Genomic DNA, 14,654 nt, shown 5'->3' with positions numbered 1-14,654 from the left:
CTGTAGGGGAAACCCGGTGTGATTCCTAAATGGTGTGCCTCTCCGGGAAAGTCATCCTTTGCTTTTAATACTTGGTTGCTTACTGTCAATGCCAAATGTTAAACCAACTGTGAATCAGAGCACTAAAGACAATCACATGATGGTTGTAAGAACTAAATAAAGAACAAAAAAAAGGATTTCTCGTCTGGATTTTTTTTTGAGATTAGACTTCTAGACACTTCCAAGTTTCTCTCTGCACCTCCAAGGAGCAGAAACTCAGTTTTCCTACAGGCTGAAACCCTTATATATTTGCACAGCTCCATAGAGCCAAGTAATGCTGGCGCTGGCAGCATGGCGGGGTTCAAAGAGCCCCAATACGGCACACTGACTGTGCTCCGCAGCAGCGGTCCCAGTGCACCCTCTGGACACAGCTGCATGTCTCAGCCCACACTGCTTTCCTGACCGCTGCTCGGCATATCTTCCTGCCAAGAAGCTCTTCCTGATCTTTAGCCTACATTTGCTTAGTTTAACCCTAGGAGGAATCTGACTTGGCTGCAACTCGTGCATGGCTGTTGTGCATGGCTCTTCATCCTCCAGGCATCTGTGAGCCGCCACCACATGCTACCTTAACGCCTGTTTGGTCAGCCTGCACCCCCAGGATGTCTAAACCACCCCCAAGGCCCTTGCTTTGGCAGTGCCACTGCTTCACCTTCCTGCCACCTTCCTGTGGCACTGGGGCTGGAGGAGGGAGCTGACTGCCTGTGATTCCTCCCCCACCCGGATGGGCCCTCTCCAGGTGCTGGCTGCTCCGCCAGCCCCTCTTTGTGGTCATGAAGAAGAGCTGTGACTCAAGCACTTATTTCCTCTTCTCAGGGAACCACTGCCTACATATCCAGAGGGAAAATTCAAGCATTTGAGAGCAGTGCATGCTCCCAAACTGAGCACTAAACATGATTGTACTGGTGACAGTGCAGTGATGCCCCGCAGCCTGAGCTTACCTTCCACCCTGGGACATCCCATGTCAGCCCGGCCCTCCTGCTGATGGTACTGACCCCATCCTTCCCTCTGACCTTCCCCCCTCCACCAAGGCGTGGGCCAGCAGGACACCAAGCCTCCCTTCTGGGACATTCCAGAGTTGTCCTTCACTATCTCCAGACTGCTCATGTAGCCCTTGCTCTGCCAGAGGGTCCCAGACAGACCCAGATGTGATGGGCAGTCGATGCTTGCAGCTGAAGTGGCTGGATTACAACCGCAGCCATTTGAATCAGCTCAAGGTTTAATCCCTCTGGTCTGGGGTCAAGTGTGACGGCTGTGCTGCACAGCTGTTTTGCACCATGAGCACCCTGACAGCTGGCATTTTTAGCAGGGCTGCCTGAGCTTCGAGTCGTGCCAAACCTGGCTCTGGTGGCTGACCTGCTCACCAGATCCTCACCAGCCTCCTGCCCAGGAGTAGCGATGGCCCCGCTGCAGCCTGCGTGTCATGGTGGGGAAGGGTGGTGAGGGGCTCAAGGCCACGCAGGAGTTAAAACTGGGGCCTCTATGAACGTAGGTAGGCTGGGAGCAGGGAGGGACAGCTGGTATGAGGAGTGCCTGACCCTCTTGGGGCTTATGCAAAGGACTTGTATGGTGTTTGCTGTATGTGGACCAGCTCCCCAGGGAGTGTGGGCAACCAACGGCTGGGCACAGGGACTTGGCAAGCAGAGATTCACAAGGCGATGTTGCACCAGTACCTGCGTTTGTGGGATTTGTTTGTTAAGGACTCTGCCATGCAGCCATGCAATATCCCTTCCTTCACTCAGTGGAGCAGCCTCCCTTGCCAACAACAGTTACGGACAGCCTTCACCTCTTCTCCACTGGTTGTACCCTGGACACAGGGCTGCAACATCTAGCAAATGACAGTGGCCACCTACCACCCCTGTAGGAGGCCAGAGGAGGGAAGTTGTGGCTGTGACCCACACCAGCCTGACCCAGCAGAGCTTGGCCAGAGCCCCTGTCTGGCGGGGTGCCTGGGAGGCTGTCATGCCTTTGAAGCATAGGGGGTGTGACTGGACAGAGGAGTCACAAAACCTCAGGCTATTCATTTCAGGCTCTGGTCCTGTCACTGAAAAGAGCCTCGCTTAATCCTTTTTGTACCCTCCATTCAGGTATTTATATACATTGCTGAGATACCTCCTGAGCCTTCTCTTCTCCAGCTGGAACAATCCCATGTCTCTCAATCTTTCCTCATACATCAGATGCTTCAGCCCCTTCATTATCTATGTGGTCCTTTCCTGAGCTCTGTCAAGTAGCTCCATATATATTTTGCTTAGCCACCTAGAAATGCCCCTGAGAATTAATGCTAGCTCACTCAGCATTTAGTCTCCTGGGGTTATTTCCACCCTGACCACTTGTACGTATCTTAATTTGGAGTTGGTATTTGTGGCCCAAAGAAAGGAGCACAGAGCAGCCTGGCTCATAAGGACATAGCACCTGGGAGATACGCTGTGAAATCTGGCCCTCATGAGTGCTTCCAGGTTCAGAAATCACACCTACGGACCTAATGGTGTCTGCAGCTGTGACCAAAGGACTAGCCTCTGTCCCCTCGTCAACTTGCCAAACCCCAGAAACCAGGAGGTACTTGGAGCAGTTCCTCTAACTTGAGCTTCATGTGCTTTCTTAGCAGCCCAACAAAGAGAAAAGAACCCACACCCCACATGAAAGCCGCTCTCTGCTAACTGTGTTAATGGCACTGTTTACTGAATGGGTTTCAAAGCAAAGATGAGGTCCAGCCCAAACCTAAGTACTCACCCACAAAGCTGCAGAAACTGCTATCAATTAACTCATTTTTGGATTAGGAAACTTAGAGAATAGATATCTAAGTTCATTTCAGCATTTTAAAAGTGTCCCACATCGCCAAAACTGAGGCCATCCTAATTGCTTTCTGAAGGCCTGTTTTATATTTCTGAAGTCTTCCTACTCACTTCACTGAAAGCTGGATGAAACTTTAAACTCTTTTAAATTAGTATCTCATCTGTACTTTATTTACAAGCAGAATGTGATGCATCATTTTTGGCCCATCATAGAAAGTACAGATTAATATTCAAGTGCAGGATGAGTGTTTTAATTGGCAAGGCAACTAATATGGAACTTTTTAATAAAAATCGTTGCTAGTTCTTTTAATACTTCTTTTTTGATTAGGAAAATAATGTCAATATCTAATGCCTCTTCTTGTATTCTCTACTGCATCTATATATTCAGAGAACTAGATCATAAATGTTTTTGCTTCCAAATGATTATCTGTTGAAATAAAGCACTGTTGTGTTGCTCCACTTTTAACGTTGGTGCTGTGAATTCATCTGGAGACATTGCAACGAACATTTAATCCCATCTGCCTCAGTGTAATGCACGTGACACTCCCACTCCAGTTCTCTGCATTTGGCTCACCCCTTGCTGCTTTTGCACTACGAGGGAAGCTGGGGTTTTCTTCCCTGTCTCGATGTTTAGATTGCTAGGCACATGCCTACAAAAATATTTTCCACTTACATTTTTTAAGGCTCTTGCTTTGGCATTTTTCAGTCACGTCCTGGAGAGACACCTGAAAGGAAAGAAAACAGTACCTGGATGTTAGCTTCTGCAATGCTTCTAATTAAACCTTTCATAATGACAAAAACCCTCCTGCCATTTGTTAAGATTTTCCCCACAGCATTATGCATCCTCTTAATTAACAGCAGAAGCTAAGTAATACCTATTTTATTCCCCCTTGCTTCCAATTAGTCATCCATTGATCGTTACCCTCTCAACATTTGACAATTAACAGAGCCCCCACTCTCTGCAGGACCGGGGTGTGTAGCCCTTCAGAAATGACACGTCTAGAATAACGCGAGGGGAGCTGCGTGGGTGAGTAATGGGGTGAGAGGGAGGGGGAGGGGGAGGAGAAGGCCACCCAAGTGGAACAAAAGATGTGTAACATATGCAAATGTTCAGTATGCGGTATGTGTTTTATACACTGGCTGTATATGAGATCATATACAAAGCTCAGCTGGCGGTCGTGCTGCTTTTGGGAGGCATGGGAATTTGAGGGAACACTTGAGCTCTCATATGATCAAACATACCTAGTCCTCTGTCTCTAATATGCAAAGTGGTTTCTGATTTGGCTCTTTGCCACTGCCTTTTTGGGAGAGCAGGAGTTAGCTTCTGTTTCTCCGTCATCACAAGGGCTGGGGACTGTGGGCTGTACCAACACAGCCCCTATCAAGTTGCCCTGAGACCCAGTTGCAGCTACATGTGGTCATGCCTGAGCTGCTGCCTATGGCCAGGAGTGTGGTGGCAGCTCTGGGAGCCAAAGGTGTCTCCAGGGAAGCCACAGGACCCTGCTGCATTGCCACTCCCCTGGCCCCATGGCAGGGACGGCCCCAGCCCTGCACAGTGCCAGGAGGGACGTGCTGGGACCACTGCACCCTTTTCCCAGCACCTGCAACCTTTCCTGTACAAGCAGCAACTTTTAGCTGGAGAAATCCAGCAGTGTAGTGGGGCTGGAAGGCAGCCCAGAGCCTGAATTGTGCTGGTGAATGAAGCGTAGGGGATGCCAGGGCTTTTGGGCAGGTCTCCAGCATGGGGGTGAGCCCCTGGGTCAGTGAGTAGGGCTACAACATGGTCAGAAAGATTCCCCGCATCCCTTTTTTCTTTTTTTCCAGATGAAAATTACAAGGCTCAGGGATTTTGTGTGAAGCTTTGACAATAAGGAGCTGAGCAAACTTCACAAGACTCTGGGTGCAGGGGCTCAGCAACAAATGCTGATGCACAAAAAAGCAAAACGGAGTCCTTGGCAAGCCCAAGCCTGGCCATAGAGGAAGGAGATAATCTCATTTCTTTGCTCTTTGCCCTTTTAGCTATTCACAGAGCTTAATGCCGAGTTATTCCCAACAATGAGCCGAATAATCAAACTCCCATCTGGCCTGGTCAGGCAGAGGTAACACTTGCCCTTCAGTCACAGGCACACCAGACCAGCGATTTTTTTCCCCCCCATCTTGAACATACACTATTTACCCTGTAACAGAGAAGATATTTACACTTGGAAACAGAAACCACAGTTCAGGTTTACCAGTCTGCTTTAATCTGATCACCTCAATCCCCAGGCATAGCAAAACACAGGCATTGTGAGCACAGCTGGTGCTGCAACCTTTGGACCTCCCTCTACACGACATGATGTGCAGCCTGACAGCTGATGACCTGCTTTTCCTGGCAGGGCCATCTCCTCCCCTCTCTGCCCTCCTGCATACTCACAGCACAGGACCCAAACTGCAGCCATACCCTCAGGAGAAATGTTTTTTCCCTCCCTGAGTTTGAAATCACCTACAGGTTGCTCTTTGCAGTAGCTGGACACCCACAGAATCACTGGGCTGTGGCAGCAGCATTTGCTGCTACCACCCCTCTCCTGGGCTGGGGATAGGGATTATAACTGATTATGGAGTGAAAGTTACTAAAAAAAAAGGGAAAGAAAAAAAAAAGAGAACCTCTTTTGTTGTTAACACCATTCTGTCCTCTAATCTATTCACATCCAGTCATACATTTTTGTTAAGCATTCAGTTGCAGGGGAGGAATACAAGGAGATGGATTGATGCTTGTGTAGGTATAGATGTTTTCATGTGCAAACTGCATTTTGAGATATAGATATATGTTTACATACATACGAACATTGGCTGTATTAAAAGTCAAGAGAAAATATCTCACAGACTTATGTGAGGTGAGCATTTCCCCTCTAACATTCAAAATGAACCTCAATAACCCACTTTTAGCTGTCAGAAGTTCTCCTGACAAATTCAGAAGTACTGAGAGGGACAGACTAACACCCTATGCCAGTGGCATCCTGGCAAGGGCCCTTTTTTCTGCTAAAAGAACATGGGTTCTAGTTTGATCTGTGCAGGAAAATCCAAAACTGAAGTGCTCCTTCTTTCAGTTAAGATGGCAGGGAATACTGCCCCAATTGACAGGAGCCCCTTCAGTGATAAAATTTCCCTGTATATGAGTCACAGGAAATTATAATCACTGCTTACTGAGCCTGCAGAACACAATGAGATTTCTGAGCTACAAACAGACTTCAATTATTCTTGAAAGACAGACAGATCCTCAAACTGACACGAATGCAGAAAATAAATATCCTTTTGTCTGCACTGCTGGTGGTAATTTCCCATTAGACAGGAAAAGCCTTCTTTGATGAATGAGTATTGTCTACACGTTGGAAGTGGAGCTACTGTATATCTCCTAATAGCTCTTGCATGCTTGGGCTCAGCCTTGTGTGAGGCCCTTAAACCCCCCGGGTACAATGTGGTAGCATTCATTAGTGTACTGCATTTTTTATTGCAGCATTTGACGAAGGGATGGTGCGTTTTAAAATGAATCTGAGTAATTTTCCACTCACCTTGAACTTCTGTGGCAAGGTCTAATACATTTAGAAATCTGCCTTCTCCATCTGCAGGTAGTCTTTTCCAGTCTAGAAGCTTCAGGAGAAACACTCACACGGGAGGCAGATTTTCCACTTAATCACTTTTCCATTTTGTATTTACTTTGTTTTTCTACAGTGGCAATTAAATCAAACCCAGGATGTCACATAGAACTAAGCCGAACACTGGCTGCAAGAGCCAAAGAATATCATGTTTGTGCCTTTGACAAAATTTGAACCTTTTTGAAAACCCACCAAGTCTCACGTAATTTCTTTGCCATAGAAATATGTTAACAGGCATTAATTGTACTAACTGTCCCTTTCGCAGCAGCATTGTGTCTTTGCTTCTCATTTTTCCTGGGCTTGATAAGCCTGGCCTAGAGATGCCTGGGTCACCCCACAGCGTCCTTTCAGCTGCTGGTAGGTCGCCTTTTCTGGAACTTCGCTGCCACATCACGGACCGGTTGGGAGTCAGGTGTGCTGGTGGGGAGAGCGTTTGGCCAATTGTTTTTACCTGGATGGGATTTATTTAGTTTTACATTAAAAAAAAAATATTGGAGAGAACAGGATATTTTAAATCTGATAATTCTACTTTTACAGTCACCACACAGCTATCTGTGGTGTATACGCAGTGCTTAAGGAAAAGTGTTTATTAATTTATAGCAAAAATGCTAACAACCTTGTTTAAATTTTTGCTAATGTTTTTATTTGAGAGATTAAAAAACCCAAACAACAAAACTCCCAACATTAAGAAAAAGAAGCAGAAGAGCTACCGATGGGAAATGGTCTGGATTTGCCACTCAACAGTGGCACCAGTCCGCACACAAGCCAGCTGCAGGCAGAGATGCGGCAGAGACCAACATGGTACTCAGAGACCGAATGCAATACAAGAAACAACAAATCCAAGAATCAGAAGGCCATAAAACCCCAACAGCGCCCCATCTGAGTCTTACTTCCAACGAGAAACACAGGCAAAATGAATGTTTTAGGCTCGTCCTGCATTGCAGATGGAAACCGTACTTAAGTTGGTGGCACAGCAAAGGCTGCTGAGGAAGGTGGCAGCACGGCCGTGCCTTGTGCCATGCACCGCGCTCAGTACGGGACATTTTGGCTTCACCAGCCCGCTGGGTTACTACAGAGTCCTCAGTTCAGTAGATGATGTTTTAAGGCTGGGGGGGGAGGGGGTAGCTGTGGGTAAAAAGAGGACCATGACTCTCTTTTTAAGTACTAAGAGGAAACTAAAAGTCCCACAAGAATTATGGCCTCTTCAGTACTCCACAGCTATAGGTACAGCAACATTGAATATATCATGTACATAACATTACTTATAGACTCTACATGTAAAATGTTAACCAATTTATCATGGAAATCTGGTAACAAGCAACATTGCCATATAAATTCACACTTCAAGAAAGGCTAAGTGTGGAAACCTCCTTTGCAAGAGGATTTTCAGTCAGTGTTTTGTATAGAAAATACTAAAATGATGACAATTTTTTCTCTGAATCTCAATTCATCGCAGGATTAGTTTTCAGGAACAGAAGAAGGTTCTCTTTAGAAAATGGGTGAGTATTCAGAATATGAATTCACAATCTAAGTATTAAATAATTTTTAAAAAAGTTTCAACTGTCAGAAGTCGTACTTGGCTGCAATATTTTAAAGCAATAACAGCAATACAAGGCATAGAAAATGTTTTCCTGCAACACTTGTAAAAGTATTCACGTTAAATGCAACAGAACTATTAAAGAATAAATTCCTTGTAGAACAGAGAAATGAGAGACTAGCGATGCATTCAACCATAGTCCTTACAGTTGAACTCCAGCTGTTTAAAAACATACTGACTTCATAATTTGGAAAATGATGTCCCATAGGTGACTGGTCTGCATAATCCTATGAAATATGATGCCCAAATGGCATGACACCCCTTGAAAAGTTTCTATCTCATCTCCACCATTATCTCCACAGTTTAAACGAAAGAACAACTATCCAAATGTAAAATGCTCTTTTTTTTTTAATTACTAAATTAAGAAAGTTAAACAGTTTTAAAATGTAAACTTGCAAATAAACCATAACAAAATGTAATTAAGACTTTAAAATTTGCAACTCAGTATTAAAAACTCAATAGAAATAGAAAGGAAAATTTTTTTTTTTGGTTAAATGTAAGTAATTCAAGGCTGGTACAGACAACTGAAAAGGTAATACTTTGTTCTGTGTATCCTCCATGAAATGTAAAGAAGTGCATAGTAATTCCACTGGAGAACTTGCAGACATAGAGAAAGTAATTTCATTAGCAGTACAGGACATTTAACACACTTATTTTACAATGGAAAAATGTTACACATAGAACAGAAAAATCCTAGTTGCATGGCCAACAGTTTAGCAGGTGGACATGGCTAAAATGCTATGATTTTAAGACCATCTGAATGTGGTTACACTGTTTAATAAATCTTTTCGAAACGTTTCAGTATACATGTTGTGATACAAGAAGTCCTTGCAGTTTCAGTTTTCCAGTTCAAACGGTGATGGTGTAGTTTTCTTGCTTTAAATATGGTTGTTTTAATTTCAAGAACAAATCATCACACACTTGTCAAACATTGGAAACATTACTGTAAATACAGCACATGATTCCTGAAAGAGCAAAGTTACAACCATCTACAGGTACATAATCATAAACAAAAAGTGCAATCCAATTTAAAAAAATCATGCTTGGCAAAAGCCAAAAATTAGATCACTGGCTTTCAGAATCCCACCAGTGTTTTCACGTCTGCAGTAAAATTATCGCTTTCTGGGTACTGCTGCAGCAGGATTCATTCAATTCCAAATGAGTTTCCTCTGCAATAGCACCCATATACTGTATGTACAGGTATGTATATATATTATATATATTTTATATATAAAAAAGCAAAAAAACAAACACCTGTCCTGATTTTTTTTTTTATTTGTTAAAACATGAAAAAAAATGTTTTAGACAAAGAGGCCACTTCTGGAAAATAATACTTTTAGTTGAATCAGGAGAAGACTAGTTAAAATCACATAGGTTTCGCGTTTTAAAAAAAGGAAAGCACTAGGATCAGTTATTGGCACTGAGTTACTATTTACAATGAACAGAGGTTTTGCAGTTTACGTAACATCAATACAATGCAGTTTTGGAGTCTCTGATTAAGAAAAAAACACGTGTTTTCCTCCTCTTCATCCAGGACATTCAGATTATTAGGACAAGTGGTCACAGGCAAGGGCTGTGGAAGTTCCCAGCTTCAGTCCCTCATGTGCACGGCGGTGCTGGAAGATGCTGCTCTCTGGAGAAGCCGATCACGGAGTTGGAAGCTGAAGGGCAGGTGGGGCAGGGCTGAGAAACACCTGGTAATTCATGACAGTGTCTGGAGACCAGGGATTTACAGGTTGTCACCAGGCTGGTACTGGGGTTCTGTTGCAGTGAAGTAGTCTTCAAGGAAACCCTGCAAATATTCAAAAGTTGGGCGCTCCTCTGGGTCTTTTTTCCAGCAGTGGATCATAAGCTCGTGCAAGGAGATGGGACAGTCCTGAGGACATGGCATCCGATAACCACGTTCTACTTGCTCCAAGACTTCACGGTTATTCATGCCTGAAAAGAGCAGACAAATCCACACTGCTAAATTACAGAAAATGTAGCCCGAGTATAACTATCTCTACAATACATATAACAATACATATGTTTTTCTCAATCATACTAATATCTTCTGGTTCAGACAAGCAAAAAAACCCCACTCCAATGTCCTGTTCCCGCTCTTCATCTCCTGCAAGGTAACCTGGATTATTTTCTTTCTCTGTAAAAGGTTTTAGGATCCAGTGATGAGTAAAATGTTGCTCCTATGGTTACCCTCTTGGTTTACTCACAATGGGCAGGATTTGGCACATTCTCTCTCCAACAACAATAGCTGTGAAATATGTTATATGACGTGGTTAAAGAAAATAACAAATCCTATTCAAAATTCTAGAGATTAAGATGAATTTTTGAAATCCTCACATCGAGTGTGGGCCTTTATTGAAGTGCTCCGTGAGGTCCTGCTGCCATAACTTCAACACAAACTCTGCTACCTTGGGCTAGGAGTGATGTCCAGTAGCATTACCTTCAACACAGGTTTAGAAGCTTCCTGCTGCTGATCTGTACTCTCTTGATCTGTGCTGGTTAGTGTTGTTTCTACCATATCCCACTGTTTCACCTCAATGCAGAGGAAAACAAAGTTGCTCAGAAGACAAGTCAACCATCAAGTTAAACAGCTCCACTGCAGAATCACAGCTCTCTCTCACAAAAGGTGAAAAGTTACTTTACCTTCATGTCTGTCTCTAAGAGGCAAGACAGGCCCTTTGCTACTTTGTCTTTTCATGCAATCCCTTCAGCCCTAGGTCCCTCTGCTGAAGTGTTTTTTCAACCGTACATTAATTGCAGTCAACCTCGACTTCAGTTTAAATAGCTCTTCCAGGAATTCTTTTGGCTTTTTAACAGTACCAAGAGTAAGACTAGCACCACAGGCATGCAGAAGTATTTCAGAGAAAGCATGCATGATGACTGCAAGCATTGTGGCTTGCCAGTTGGCAAGCCCTGCCCCAGCCCTCTGCTGAAAAATATCTGCAGGCTTCACTCCACTCATTTAGTAGGTCATACCCAGCAACTCTGCAGGAGAACAAGGAGGGACTCTGAAGTTCCTCCATGACCAAATCTAGAAACCAGCAGCTTGATGTTGCTCTTTCCATTACCTTATCCTCTCCCTGGCTTCCATGACAACATCTTCCCTGGGTTTTGTCCACTCTGTTCTTTCAGGGTGTCCTCTTAAAGAATTTCCTTGTCCCACCTTCAGGACCCATGGGATCATCTCTTTCCCCTCTTTTTTATAAACTTATTTGTGAGAAATAATTCAACCACCTTCTTCAATGCAGATTCATTTGTCTACTCTACACTTTTACTAGTGAGAATAATATCCTTACACTGCCTGGTATTTAGGCTGGTAACTTAGCTGTGTCCTTGGACTTGGTCTTTACTCTGTGTCCTCATGTCCTGGCTGTTTTTAATTCTTAATGATGTTTTAAAAGAAGCATCTGCATAATACAGCCTTTCCTGGCCATCCACATCTAGATTCTCATCTCATGTTAGGATTACAAAACACCTTTTCCTCTTATCTTAGTAAGGCAATTTCCTCCTGCTGATATCCATTTGTGGTGTCTCTGCAAGGATCATTTTCCTAGCTTCTTGTTGTAAATACGCCTTGCATGGCTTGTTGTAAATACCCCTCACAGGCTGCCCCATGAGCATTTGGGTTCTTATTTGGCCACAGCCTGGTCAAATCACAGTTCTGGTCAGCCTATTGCAGCACCTTCCATTTTCCAACAAGTACTGATGAGCTGTTTCTTATACACATGGAAGAACCTCCCCAGAAAACTGCCTGATCCTCCTACAAACGTCTCCTTACTGTTCCCTTTAGCAGTGAGAATTGCAAGAAGAAAGGTCAGATTACTGATTTCCAGTATTTCCTAACTTGCAGACCAACACTTTAGCACTGGTTCCTTGTGTTTGATTTATCACCTGCATTTACACAGTGTATTTTTGGTGTTAGATGTTTATGAGTAAGAGCAAATGGCACCTGAGGTGGTCCATGGTTAGGACTCCACAGAATAATAAAAATAGAGCAGCAATGATCCTCTGCAGACATCACACTGCATAGAGTTAAGGTGCTCCTGTAGTACTGGCTCCAAACTGATGTTGTTAGGTCACACAGGCTCACAATACAGAAAAGTGTGCTGCACACTGAACAAATGTTTGGGTGTTCCTAATTATCCAACAAGAACATTTTCAAACAGATTCTACTCTTTTATTAAATTACAAAGCAACACTAGTGGTCTGTTAGTCATCACCAAACCAAAGGCAGCATCAACGCAAACCTTCTGGCCTTGCTGTTTTCAAGACACTACAAGAAAAGGAAGGGCAGTGGCTCATATTGTGTTCTCAATATTAATTCTAAAAATTTATGTTTAAAACATAATTCTGCACCCTTTTTTATATCCTGTCTCTGAATCAGCTGAATTAGGGGAAGAACTTCGGTGCTTTGCTTCCCTTACACATTAAAGGCTCGTCTATTGTATATACCTAAACCACAAACAAACTGCATTCTTTGGTTTTATTTTGGCAGTACCCCTTTAAGTACAACAGCAGCAGAAAAGCTCCTTCCCAACTGATTTGTTATTCTAAGATATCAAATGTTTGGTATTTTTGAGTGCAATACTCAGTGCTGCAAAGCACAGTCTGAAACTTGATAATGAACTATATGCTGGAAGAAAAACCCTGAGGAGAGAGAGGGGGATAGGAAAAACATAAACATCTCTTCACTTAAAAAAAACCAAAAAACAACAAAACAAAACAAGAACATAAAAAAGACATTGCTGTCTGAAATCACAGCCATTTTTTGTCCCTGAAAGTGAGTCAAAGTAGGTTTTCTCATCAGAGTATAATCCAGGAAAATGTTATTCCTTTCCTTTCCTTTCCTTTCCTTTCCTTTCCTTTCCTTTCCTTTCCTTTCCTTTCCTTTCCTTTCCTTTCCTTTCCTTTCCTTTCCTTTCCTTTCCTTTCCTTTCCTTTCCTTTCCTTTCCTTTCCTTTCCTTTCCTTTCCTTTCCTTTCCTTTCCTTTCCTTTCCTTTCCCTTTCCTTTCCTTTCCTTTCCTTTCCTTTCCTTTCCTTTCCCTTCCCTTCTCTTCCCTTCCCTTACTGGAATTCATCCATCCAGTAAGCGCTGCAGCACCTAGGATTTGCCAAAAAAAAATCTGTCGGTTTTGACATGTGCTGTTAATTCAAAAAAGGAGTTTCAAATACCTTTATTTATTTATTTTTTTCCCAAAGATTGATTAAATTATTAGTTAGACTTACAAAATAGCAGTGTTTCAGATATACTTTTTACCTCTCAAAAGGTCTATTTATGTTTATAAACCTATTATCTAGATCCACTTAGCTTATCCCACAAGTTTTAGTGTTTCTCTTTTGATAGCAGAAGCCTGTTGTATCTGCACTTCTGACACCACAGAGAGAATATTTGAGCAGTCTGTACAACTGCTCTCTCTTAATGAATACCCGAGAGTTTCAACTCTTTTAGTAAATAATAAATGAAATTCTGCTTGCAGTATGCTTCTAGACCCCTTAAAATTTTATCCTGAAATCCTTAAATCCATGGAATAAACTACTCAGCAATATTAAATCTGTGGAATAAACTACTCAGCAATATTCTTCTGTAGACTACAGGTATTTCACTACCTCAAAAATCAGTTTAGGCTCACTGTGTTACTAGATCTACCATTTGGATCAAGAAGGAAACATCCAGTTTCCAAAAGATGTTTTTTTCCATTAGCTTTTTATTCCCTCAGAAGAGCAAAAATGAAATAACCTCCCACCATCCAGCTTTATTGGTGAAATATCCAAAAGTCTTAGGATGCCACAGGATACGGCCACTTTAATGCTCAATACAATAAAAACCTCAGCCCACATGGAGTAGGGACAGAAATGCAATGCTGCTGGACTCCTCCTAAGAAAGCTGCAGTGGTAAGACTGACTGTGACAAAAGAGAAAGATGTAAAGTTTCCAGTTGTCGCTAAAGAAAACACTGGAGAATGCTCTGGAGTGCCTTGAGGAGCTTCACTAGATGGAGCACAGCAGATGTGCAAATAGCACAGATCGGGGCAATGCTGCTCTTGCAGAGGATGGGAAACATGACTGTCACCAGGTAGCATCCCCACATCCAAAGCTAATAAGCTATATAAGACTACTTTGGGCTATGTGAAGTCCACTGAGGACAGCAATGATTTTAAGACACTCTATTCTTGCTTTCTTCTGTTGGACTGAGAGTTATGCTCCTTCAAGACCCACTACAGCTGAGAGGGTAAAACTGTGTAATCCTCCAGAGGGGCTGAATCATGTTGGCACTGAGATCATGCTCTCAAAAGAGAGAGAGATAATGACGATAGGTTGATTTTTGGGTTTTGTCCAGTTTGATCTAGAAGCAGAATTCTTAACTTCCATGGACAGCTCCAAAGGAAAGCCAGAGGCAAGGGCATAGGGATGGGATATGGGGCTTAGGCAGGGAGATTATTCCATATGTAGGCACAACAGTGCACTGAAGGGAACAGGAAAGCTGATTCTGAAGGAATACAACCTTTGAAGGATAATGCCGTTCTTACAGCATACAATATGAACCTAGTTATAACTGCAAAAGTAGTAACAAGTTTTAAAAATCTGGAAGTTAT

General features: G+C 43.1%; 1 protein-coding gene across 7 annotated transcripts in view; it reads right to left on the bottom strand.

The window, feature by feature from the left end:
- Positions 1–7,077: 7,077 nt before the first annotated feature.
- Positions 7,078–14,654, bottom strand: part of FYN (FYN proto-oncogene, Src family tyrosine kinase) — a 141,343-nt gene continuing 133,766 nt past the window's right edge. For all 7 annotated transcript variants that reach the window (XM_071806630.1, XM_071806628.1, XM_071806632.1 and 4 more), the window contains one exon: positions 7,078–9,995. In XM_071806630.1, coding sequence (XP_071662731.1) covers positions 9,787–9,995 — 209 coding nt within the window. In that variant the 3' untranslated portion in view covers positions 7,078–9,786. The remainder of the gene's footprint in view (positions 9,996–14,654) is intronic.

This window comes from Patagioenas fasciata, chromosome 3 (genome assembly GCF_037038585.1).
Source record: "Patagioenas fasciata isolate bPatFas1 chromosome 3, bPatFas1.hap1, whole genome shotgun sequence".
In the NCBI taxonomy this organism is placed as follows: Eukaryota; Metazoa; Chordata; class Aves; order Columbiformes; family Columbidae; genus Patagioenas; species Patagioenas fasciata.
Note: the sequence above shows the minus strand (reverse complement) of the source record. Positions and strands in the feature narration are given on the sequence as shown.